This window comes from Apteryx mantelli, chromosome 7, assembly GCF_036417845.1.
Source record: "Apteryx mantelli isolate bAptMan1 chromosome 7, bAptMan1.hap1, whole genome shotgun sequence".
Lineage (NCBI taxonomy): Eukaryota > Metazoa > Chordata > Aves > Apterygiformes > Apterygidae > Apteryx > Apteryx mantelli.
Window position 1 is genome coordinate 31202942 of NC_089984.1, and position 11457 is coordinate 31214398.

At 44.7% G+C, this 11457-nt stretch overlaps 1 protein-coding gene across 1 annotated transcript in view; it reads right to left on the bottom strand.

Moving 5' to 3' along the window:
- COL17A1 (collagen type XVII alpha 1 chain) overlaps positions 1–11165 on the bottom strand; it is a 47243-nt gene extending 36078 nt beyond the window's left edge. The window contains 7 exon segments of the mRNA XM_013959796.2: positions 769–804; positions 1807–1854; positions 2223–2360; positions 4372–4470; positions 5257–5301; positions 6034–6099; positions 11024–11165. Of these exon segments, the coding sequence (XP_013815250.2) occupies positions 769–804; positions 1807–1854; positions 2223–2360; positions 4372–4470; positions 5257–5301; positions 6034–6088 (421 nt within the window). The 5' untranslated portion in view covers positions 6089–6099; positions 11024–11165.
- Between the last annotated feature and the right edge of the window lie 292 nt (positions 11166–11457).

Genomic DNA, 11457 nt, shown 5'->3' on the forward strand with positions numbered 1-11457 from the left:
CTGCTGGGAGCTTGGGCTCTCCCCCTGTGCTGTGAGGATCTCAGGTAGAATAATTGGTAACTGTGATACTCTCCAGGAGGCGTGTGCAAGAGCACCCTTTGATTTATATCCACTGCTAAAATTAACTTGGATAAAGTGACATTAGAGCTGCCTCCTCAAGCAACTGGGAACAGATATTAAACTCCTCCAGAGCAATTTAATCCTGCTTTCTCCAATGCTGCTAATAAATTAGTAGAAGTGCTGAACAATTTAAACAATGCAGGGTTTTACAATGAGCTGGCTAAACAGACCACAGCAAGTTCACAATTTCCTCACCATCTCCCTACTACCAGCATAAGATCATTTCAGGGAATGGCATTGTGGTTTGTCAGACAGAGCTCAGTAGAGAAACATGAATACAATTATTGAGGTTTCTATGTTTAAATACTTCAAAAGAGGTCACAGAGCATGGATGGACTAAGTTTATGGTGGTAAACAAACAAGGCGAAAGATGATGTCCTATGCCCCCAGATGCCCAGTCCCCTAAGCAGACCCTCCTTTCCGACACGGCCCCAGCCACCACAGCCTTCACTGGGATCAAGTTTTTACACCAAGTTTGCTTAAACAATTGCTCACAGATAAATGGTCCACATCTGCCTTGGTGCAAATTCATGTAGCTTATCCGACTGCTCTAGTTTCAAACTGATTCCAGCCAAAGAATAGGCTCATTTAACATACCCCGAACCATACCAAAGGAAACGAAGCCTCTGAAAGAACAGTATCACTCACCTCGACTTTGGCTTCGCCCTCGTGTGGAGGCAGATGCTGTGAACACCAACAAGAGAAAAGCAACATTAGACTTCACTGCCTGTTGATGCCTATGAAAATGAATGCATGGCCCTTGCTCAGAGTGCCGTGATTCAGGCAGTAACCTTCTTTACTTGGGGCACAGCTGGGGAAATTGAACCCTCAGAGTTTATGCCAAGCCTCCTTTACACCTCTTTAGAGGTATCTCAAGGAATATGTAGCACCTCTAGCATGTCTGGACGAGCTGCTGTTCCTGTTTATACACATAAAAGTTGTTCATAGACCTCAGTCTCACATGTCAGCAGGCCAGCAGGAAGCTAATAAGCATGTTTATACCATCGGCTGAGGTTGGACGCTGTGAAACCTTGACTCCTCTCTGAGCCAGAAAGATGGCCTAATCATATTGTTTCTCTGCCCGCACTGAGTAAAATCTGCAGCTTAAAGAGTGGACAGGGCAAGCTCATACCTGCTGACAATATGCAGTGTAAATATGTCACTTGATATCCAGTTGATCTTTCTAGTTACACCATATAAACACGGCCAAGCCTAGAAAACAGCTAGTGGAAGCGCACATCCAACAATGGCTCAGAATTTTAAGGGGCAGGGCTTTCTCACTTGGAGATATTCCCCCAGGCATGGGACAGAAAATGTCATAAAGTCTCGCACGTCTATGTTTTCCTGTCCATGTCCTATGCTGTGTGGGAGAGGTGGGTCGTAAGGGGAGTTGAGGTTAGCAGATATACAGTAAACAGCTTTTGCTGAAATACGTATCAGCTAGAGACTCTTCTCTCAGTTGTGTTAATGTAAATCCCAAATAATTCCTCAGAAGTCATGGAGCTGCACTGGCTGCCCAGTACAGAGGCAGCATGTGTATAGCAGGACACAGCAATCTCCTTCCACCCTTGGCAGGTTTTACCCTTCCTTGTGTTCTTACAAATGTGATGTGCAAAAAGCCACCTTAGTCACCAGCTCACAAGACCCCGCCATAACGTTCAGAGGGACAGCTCTGAAAGAACATACCAAACTCTTTTCTGGGGAACTCAGGAGAAGAGTTAGCACTGGAGCTCCCTGCAAAGAACAGAAGGGTGTTCATTAATATTTTGTACAAGATCATAAAGAGCTTTCTGGTATCTTCCTGGTACCTGTCTGATCTCACTGGGTAACAAATATTTCCATTTAAAAAGAGCTATTCAGGACTACATAAAAGACCTGCTAATGTCCTTCAACAACAATATACCACAACAACTCTCAGGAATAAGCATTACTATAAATAGGACTCTATCATTAAAGCATGTCCGTTGTGGCTTATTTCCTAGCAAAACCACAATGGGATTCTTGTGCTATTTGAGACAATCCTGCATTAATGTCCTGGAAGTCCCAACTGACCTCACAGTGCACTACAAATTGCCCCCATTCTATGACATGTTCTGTGATACCTTCATATGTTGCATGGCGGGTGACATAGGTTTTTCTTTCAAATGTTGAGCCAGGTGATTTGGTGAGAGTAGAGCTGGGAGACTGGGTTTGTCTGTAGCCAGAGGATGATGATGAAGAATTCATTCTACCGCTTCCACCTATAGGTAAAACAAATCCCCGCTCAGCAAACTGAAGATATGCCCTGGATATAGAAGGGGACACTTTATGTTACTGTCTTCTGAGCTGGATAAATTTGCATTGATAACTCAAAACTAAACACGGGCAAGAACCACATTTGGATCTAACTCTGACTGTCCTCAGCATTCAGCACAGAGAGGAGTTACTTTGTGGTTTTAGAAGGAATCTTGCCAACAATGTTAACAAGAGCAGGTTTTGGCCTAAGGGGACAAATGAGCCATCTCCTCTGAGCAGGAACACATCTGGATCTGGCTGGGGCTGGGGTTTGGTTTGGATACAGATCAACCTGTAAACTCAATTGTCATAAAACACAGACCACAAGAACTGGGAGATGCTTAAACCAAATTCAAAGTGCTGAAGGATGCAGTTCATGAGATGGAGGAAAGCAGAGATGAGCCCACTTTCCTTTCAAGACAAGTATGCACATCCCCACTTAGTCATGCCTTAGTCAGTCTACTTCCGGGAGAAGTACTGAGGTGTGTAAGGGTGTGTAAGACCCAAGGCAGCCTGGAATTTATTAGTGGCTGTTTTATTTACATACAGGAGAGAATTTCCCTTCCTAATTCACATCTGTGCTGTGGAAAGAGAATTAAGCAGCTGTAACTGATGTGTGGTTTGTGGAAGGACCAGGCTCTTGTATGACATTTAATGCTGGAGTTTGATCAGAGTGCAGCACAAGGGGAACCTAGTGATAAAGCACAATATATCCATGAGGAACAGCAAGATCAGACTGGACATTGTCTACTCATCAGTGCAAAAAGAGTGAGCCCTTGGGATCTCAACAGAATGCTTTCTTGCCCATTTTCCTCCTCTACAGGGACCTCTTTTGTTCTTTGGCTTCCCCACTTAATTCAGCAGAAAGAACTACAGTGACAAGTGGGCCTCTGTTGGAGGCCTTCTCCAAGCAGAGCGGGAAAGCAGGGATTAGACAACGTTCTGCAAAACTTGAAAAGCTCATTATCTCAGAAGTTCAGATTCTTTTCTCCTCCACACACTGAAAAGAAATAACAGGGGAGATGGCAATCCTGCAGAGTCATTTAAGTTAGAGTTTGCAGGGCTGGGTTCTGGTCTCATTTAGACTGGTGCAAATCTAGACAATTAGACTGATACTTTCACTGGAGTTATTTCACCTCTTCCCTGAGGTGAAGTGACTCCACACTCTGGGCTTTAATTGGTAAGGAGCTGACTGTCTGTCAGCTTGGAGTGTGGCTAATTCTCCCTCTGAGCTTTCAAACTACACTGCACCCCCTCAGACTTGTCAGGTATTTTAGGGCATGGAGAATGCGTTCTGAAACACCCGCTACCCAGTCTGTCCCATTGGGGGACAGAGAGAGGGGTGTGCCAGAAACTTGGCTGTGAAGTTTATTCTCCAGAAACCTTCACTATGGCAATCTAGAAGCTGGAGGAAGAACATTTGTTGAGAAGAACCCTATTTTTACGGAAGAGAGAGAAAGTGCTTAGCTGGTGGGTCCAGAAAATCTTCCAGGTGGTTCAAAGTGCTAAAGCCATAACCACAAACAAGGAAATAGTCTTAAATAATGTTCTATTCTCAGCAAGATCAAGAAACAGAAACACCAAAATTGTCTGTGCAAAAAAATGCTCAGTAAAGTTTTGATTTGGAAATCCTGAAAGGAGGGAGGTTTGGTTTTTGAATGACTTAAAACCAGCAGAGATGGCATTTTTTGTTGTGGTTCCCCTGAATGGTAAAGGATGTTTCAAAGGTTAAAGGCAACTAAACTGAAAGTTTTCTCTATAGAAAATGGAAATTTTGCTATTTACTCACCCATCCTCATACCCAGCTTTAGGGAAGGAATACCTTTGCTTTGAGTGTTTGTGGTTTCTACTTTCACAAACCCTGTTTTCCTCACACCTGAGCCATCACACTTCCCTGCCCTGAACCTCTCCTCAGCCCATCTACACTGCCTTTGCTTTCTGTTTCCTCACTGTGCAATGTCTTCACTCCTTACTTACTTGAAGTCATACAGCTGCTGCCATGGGTGTAAGACCTCTTTTCCACTCCACTGCCTCCAGTGTGGGATGATGTTTTGAGCCCACTGCTGCTGCCTCCTTCTGGAAGAGATGAGCACAAAATGAGACATTGTCTCAGAGTAAAAGATGAGGAGAAGAGTAAAGAAGCTGCAAGATGAGGCAGGAGGTACCAAAGCTGGCCTTATACTCGATTACAAGGATAGCTTCCTGTCTGAGAAGGTATCAGGACTGCAGAGAAGCGCCTTGGTAGAGCACTTAAGCACTCACACTGCAGACCCAGCGGTTTGCAGGCAACTTTTGCTCTGGATATGGGCTGAAGTATGCTCCTGGTAATCCTCATCATAAGTGAAACAGAGCAACTACTTTCCAACCCAGCTGCAGCAAGCTAATCAAGAAATGTGGTGGTATAAAGGGTACAGAGGATTCTTCCCTACTTACTACACAGAGGTAGAAATCACCTGTGACCTCTTATACTACCCAGAAGGGATTCACCCACTGTTGCCAACTGGGTAAGATGATAGAAGAATATACTGCATCCGCAGCAGTGGAAGCTGACGACACACCACTTCTGAGCCTTGTCCCCAAGAGACAGTAACTGTCGCAGCCCTTCGAGAGTCCAGTCTACAAGTTTTAGTGAACTGCACGGCTTCCTTGTTTCTGACAAAACCCAGCCAGCTCCCCCCACACTGCTCCTTTTCTCCACTAACAGTATTTTGGGAGACATTTCCGAAAACAGCTTCTCTTGGGGTGCAAGCCTTTCTGCACCCAGACCTGCTGCACCCAGGAACTTGTAGAAATAGTGCGGCTAAATTGTATGGAGGGGTACAAATCACTGAGCAAGCCATGTGGTAGATCATAATTACTTACTGGGTGGTAAGGAAGTCAGTCTTGTGGTTACAGTCTCTGTAATAACTGAGGAAAGAGAAGGTTGCAGAAGTTAATGCGATTTAATCTAGCCAGTCAACATGTGAGTTCTACTTCATTCCCATGGAGGAGCAGGACTTATGCAAGGAAAAGTCCCTTAAGACTGTACTGCCAGGGGGCTGCACCCTCATTAACACACAAGCTTTTTCCTGTTTTTGCTTGCAGGCCTTTCTCACACTGCAGTAACTGAGTACACCACTGCCATGCAAGATTTTTCTTTACAAATTCTCTGTGAAACATGGAAGTATTATTATTTCTGGGTACTTCTGAACCACAGACATTGCTGTAACTGCAAAGGCCACAGTCAGACCCTTGACTAGCTTCCTACTAGCTAATTCCCAGACTGCCAGCAGTGAAACTTACCCTCTGCTTTACACCGAGCCAAAAAAGATATTTAAAGAGCATGTTCTAGGCCAGGTAAGGCATCAGTATCAGCGGCAGGAAGAGAATTCAAAAGTCTGTGCTACTGGGTAGAAGTGTTACCACAGGGCAGTCACCTCTGGTTATATACTCAGACCATGCTAAATGTTTCTAAATGTTCGATACAGCCCTATTCTATTTCTTACTTTAACTTTGACAGGGAAACACAAACAGGTGCAGAACCTGAGGTTCTGGATCTCTGGTCAGTATTCAACCCCTTACAAAACTGGGCATCCAGTTCTGGGATTTTTGGTGTGCAACCTTATCTTGCGATAGGAAGATAAATAAAGTTCTCCTTACGTCTCTCAGTAACTTCTGTTCCATCTTGCCTCGTTTTCTTTGTTACAGAATCCATACCATTGCCACCTGCAGGGAAAGCATAGAGACTGCACTGAGAACTCTGCGCACTGTAGGAGATAACAACAGCTCCCCAAGGGTCCCACTAGTTTTCTCCTTTCAGCTTGGGACTGGACTGTCTGGAAGCCACCTGTGCCAGGGAGTTCAAAGTGCCTTTCCAAAGCTATGTGAGTATTGCTACTAGATCAGCACCGTTCTCCCACTGAAGCAGAAGCGGCACAGTGCAGCGGGGCTGAAAGAGCAGGAGGGGTTGTGAAGCCAGCAAAGGAGATGGGGGCAATGAAAGCCCCTAAGCAAAGCCACCTAGTGCTGAAGAAGCTTAGATCTGGCTTTATATCCAGACTTTGCGGCACTTCACCATGGCCTCCAGTCTTGCCCTTACCAAGGTTTGAACAAAAACACAGGATCCAAACACCACTCCCACACATCTACTCTGGGCAGGATTCAACAACACAGGATTAGAAATGCAGACAGCTGCAGGAGTTCTGCCTCCATTAGCTACCAGACTGCGCCAGTGCTGCCAGAAAGCATAAGCAGAGATATTGCTGTACTGTGATGGCAATACTGTGTGCTCTCAGGGTGTACTGATGCTGAAACCACAGCACTGACTTTAGTGAAACAGAAAAACACCTGAGGTACCTTTAAACTAGTTATTTTGGGCAACAAGGAACTTAGGGTACAAAAGTTTATCTTGCTTTACAGGCAGAGTGGTGACAGCTTGGAGCCCATGTCTGTGGCTATGGAATCTGAGCTAATTAATTTAATGCTAGCTCAGGTCAATCTACATAGTATTGGAATCACTGGTGCGACTGCTGTGTGTAGTCTTCCTTCATGACTTGGATCCCTCTCTGGTCAAAAACAGAATCCCTGGCAGAGCTATGAATGTCTGCCAAGGCAGGAATACCACAAAGGCATACTGTGATTGTGGGAAAAAAACATCAGCCAAGAGAGAAATCTCTTCTGACAGAACGAAATACACAGTTCCTCACTGCTCGTCTCTCTAAGATAACATTTCACCTTGTGCAGCCACAAACACAAAGAAGGAAGAGATTTTAATTAGTGCAGAAGGTGATAACAGGCAAAATCTCTCCACTGCCTTTGGGGACTCCTTCCTAAACCTGAAGAGCAGCCATACAGGCAACATCATACTTAACTGGCTGAGTCTACGAAAGCTTTGGGCAAAATTCCTTTCAAGTTCTCACAGTCCAGCTCAAGGCAGAGCTCAAGACTCTGCCCTCCAATTCAGCTATCATTTGGGTTTGACCTTCTTGATTACACTTACTCTTCTGCAAAGCATCTACCAAGTGGCCTCCCTGGATGTTACGCTTGTATTGCCCAGGCATTAATAACGACATAAGGCAGGAAGCAGCAGAGAATCTGGAGGAATATCTGAACCTTAGTCACAGCTCTGTGTTTGAGCAGCTCCTGCTCTTCTCAGAGCTGGCCAGGAACAATCTGAGCTTAGGAGGAGCACTACCAGTCAAGCCACTCTATGTCATGCTTCCCACCACAAACTCAGCCGAACTTGGTGGAGAACACTAACAGCACCCAGAGGCCTGAGCACCTCAGAGCCTGAGCCTGGCTAAGCAGCTCTGTAACCGGGGCACCTGCAGCCACACCCAAGTCCTTACACAGCCTTGGTGGCAGGACACCACCCAGCCCTCCCACTGCCTGCTAACACAGGGGATTTCCATGGGATTATCCAGGCTGCTGATTCCGAGGCACACGCAAGACTGGGGCCCTGAATCAGGAAAGAGCTGCTCCTCCTGCAGGATGCCAATATCCTGCAATGGAGGGGTTCCTGGTTATTCACTCCAAGAAGAGGCAATTTCTCTGTAACTCTTCTTTAGAGTTTGCACCAACAGTGGAGGCATCTTTAAAGCTCCTTTCCTAAACATAGATGCTGGAAGCTGTTGTCTAGATGTCAACACTTTTGGCTTTTACAACTTTTTGGAAGGGAACACAGCTTTATATTTGAAGCTGTTTCCCTATGGCTTTGCAGCACCAGAACTCCACTTCCTTTCTGCTATTGGGTGGCTGCACTGGTCACAGATGCTGGAAGAAGCCAGCACTACCATGGGCTGAATGTATTTTCCATGTCCTTCCCTACCACTGAGAAAGGGGAATATTTTGCTCTGACATCAATCAGAAAAAATAAAAAATAAAGAGAAGAGGTTAAAGCATATCTTTGAAGCCACACATCCCACCGCCCAGCCCTGGCACGTGGTGCATTTGGTCTATGTTACATGTGTGTCTGCCATGTGAATGCAATAGCCAGCCCAGCTTGACTAAGATTAGACTAAGACTGACTAAGCCTGATTTTCATTATTTGCCAGGATTGACTCACTTCACCAACTCCTCCTATCTGGATTCACAAAGTCAAAGCTGCAAGCTATGTCTGAGGCAAAGTAATAGCGCTGCTGAATCAGAGAAGCCATCTGCAATTATTCCTGAGCGACAAGCAGGAGCTTGTGAAGTGGGATCACTCTCAAACAGTGCAGGGAGCATACGAGAGGGCAACGCTATTCTGCTTTACCGTAAACTCGGGATCGGAGAGTGTTGGTGGCACCCATAAAAACAGGGAACTTGCAGACCTTAATGGCACTAGGAACCAGGAGAGGCTGGTTCTAGCACTGTTGCACTTGTGCAGATTGCACTGAAAAGCAGGATACTGGTAGTAGCCCAACTTTGCAAAGTGTGTTTAGATCTGTGCTTCCCAAAGAAGCCCGGCACGGCAGGGTACCCCCCGCACCCCCCATTCCACCTGGCTGCAGCACAGCACACTGGCAAGATGATACCATCCAAGTACACACCACTAATACAAACTCAGAAGCCAGATAGGGTACCAAGCAGACACTTTGTAAAGAAATCACTGAACATCTCACTTCAGGGACAACTGTTCAGCCTGCTTAGCTGGGCTTTGCGTGCCTCCTCCTTTCACTGACAGAAGAGCAGATTCACTGCAGCTGGCTCTTCCAGCCATACAAATGCAGCTCGAGGATGCTAAGCCAGTCTCAGATGGGACATTCAGATCCCTCTGGTTAGTTCAGAAGCTAGATACTACTTGTGTGCAATCTCAATAAAGACTATTACAGACATTTTTCAAAGGGGAGGGGAAAAACTATTTCATAGCCATGAACACATATTTTAATGGAGACAAATGAAAGCAGGCACACGTTTCAGATCTGTTTATTCCTCCATTCTGGTCCTTTCAGTTTTAATCTGAGAGTGCTGTTGCATTCTTACAGCACCCATCCTTTCAGCTCTCTCTTTCCTCCATTAATAAGGCTCCTGCAGTGAGGCAATCCATTAGGAAAAAAGGCACCAGCAGGTGCTGAGATTAATAATATTTAATGTCAGAGGAACCCTTTGACCACTAATACACTGAGACTCAGTAGAAGCCTCCAGATCACATCACTGACAATGGTAAAAGCAAATGTCATGGCTCCCATCACACCTAGGGTACCCCTTCCTCTTAATCAAGGCTTTCAGGTGCCTCTGTCCCAGGACTAAGAGAACTGGTTAACAAATGGCCCTCCGTCTCTCTTTCACCCAATAGTCTAGGAACCTGCCCCTTCCTGTTCTGCTTTAAAAGCTATTCCTTTCACTTCCAGTTATTCTACCAAAACCAACACAATTAGAATCAATTTGACCAAATAAAGCTTCCAAATCTGCTTGTTTAGCACATTCACTGAAATGATGCTAATGCCAGGGAAGCAGTTTAGATGCCTGACCAAAGCTTGGATGTGCTGCAGGAACCAAATTCTACTCTTGTTGCAACCTGTGCTAGCCCCTAGGACACCAACACGTGCTCGTTTCCCAGAGCCCAAGCAGGAGCACCAGTTGCACTTCATTTGGCACTGCCAGGTGCCTTCCTTTCGAAGAAGTGTCTTCTCAGTGTCTATTTTATTGTGCTACCCAAAAAGAAGCAGCCCCAAAGCAAGGCCATTCTGACCCGCACAAGCCTCTTGCCTCTGGCACAGAAAAGGAGCTGAAAAATCTGATATTATACACAAAATGTTTACAAAACAGATAGGTGCTATTAGGACCTTTCACAGCTGAAGAAACCAGTCACATAGAAGCCCAAGCGACTTACCCGAAGCCCCTCTGAGAGCCAGTCCAAAGACAGGAAAAGAAAAGAGGTCTTTTACCTTATGTTCCTGTGTTCAAATAGCTGGACCCTGCTGCAGAAAGGATTAAAACTGACTCTGAAACCAGACTTTTCTTACTTATTCTGACATAGCTTCAAACACACCTTACAGTGCCTCCTAATCTTCTATGACAAAAACGTGGACACAAGTCCATAATCAATGACTCACTGCTGATAACTAACCCTACTTGTCTGAGATAAAGCAAAGTTTGTCCACGACAACACAAACTTCCATTCAGAAGTAGTTCCAGGCATTCCCAGGACTAGAGATCTATTCTTTAATATTTTGCCCTCCATCCACCATCTAAAGCTTCAATTTACAATCATTCCTGCAGAGAATTTTTCTGCATTTTTTTTCTGCAGAGAACAGATGCAGAGGATGCATTCCAAATTGCTCAGTTTTCAAAACAGCCAACAGATGACCTGCATGTCACCATTTCACCCTTACTTACAGAATACAGAACATTCACGTAAACTTTATCTATTTGCATAATGGTTTCACAAAAATTATTAAAATGTACCCGCAGCCTGGCTTCTTATTTCTTATCTCCCAGCAGATATATTATTCTCACTCAGTATTCATTTAAAAAAGAGCTATATTCGCTGACAAACATATAAAGCAAAATGACCCAGCTCTTATATAATCTTATTTTTGTATACCCCATAGAAGAAATATATTATCTCCTCTACTTTGTCAAATACAGGGTAGCCCTGCAAGGAATCTGGAAAAGAAATAATAGAGGATATTTTTTTCTTCTCTCTTTTTTTTATAATATAACTTACCTGTAATTCTTTGGTTAATGAACTGGAAATCTGTCTTTCTCCTCAGCCGTTTCCTTTCTACCAAAATTTGCCACCTACACTTTATACCGTGCCCCTCCAAAGGTGTGTGGAATCTGAGTGATCATCCAAGAATGTTCACCTCTTCTTGTATTTAACCTGTTTTATTCTCCCCCTTCTTGCACTTTCCTATTTCTCTGCTCTTCAGCAAGCCCTGACAAAGGCATACTGTGGTTTCCTGCCTCACCCTAATCTTCCAATTATCTGACACTCACTGGAAAAAAAATCTGCCTCCAGGAATCAAACTTTATTGAAAGCAAGAATGCTCCTATTTGCTCAGGTAGATTAACTATTTAGAGTCCAGACCGGCAAGGGCATGAAGGAAAAGAATGGTTACAGCACTGCTTTTAGATACCTGATCTGAGCATTTTAACAAG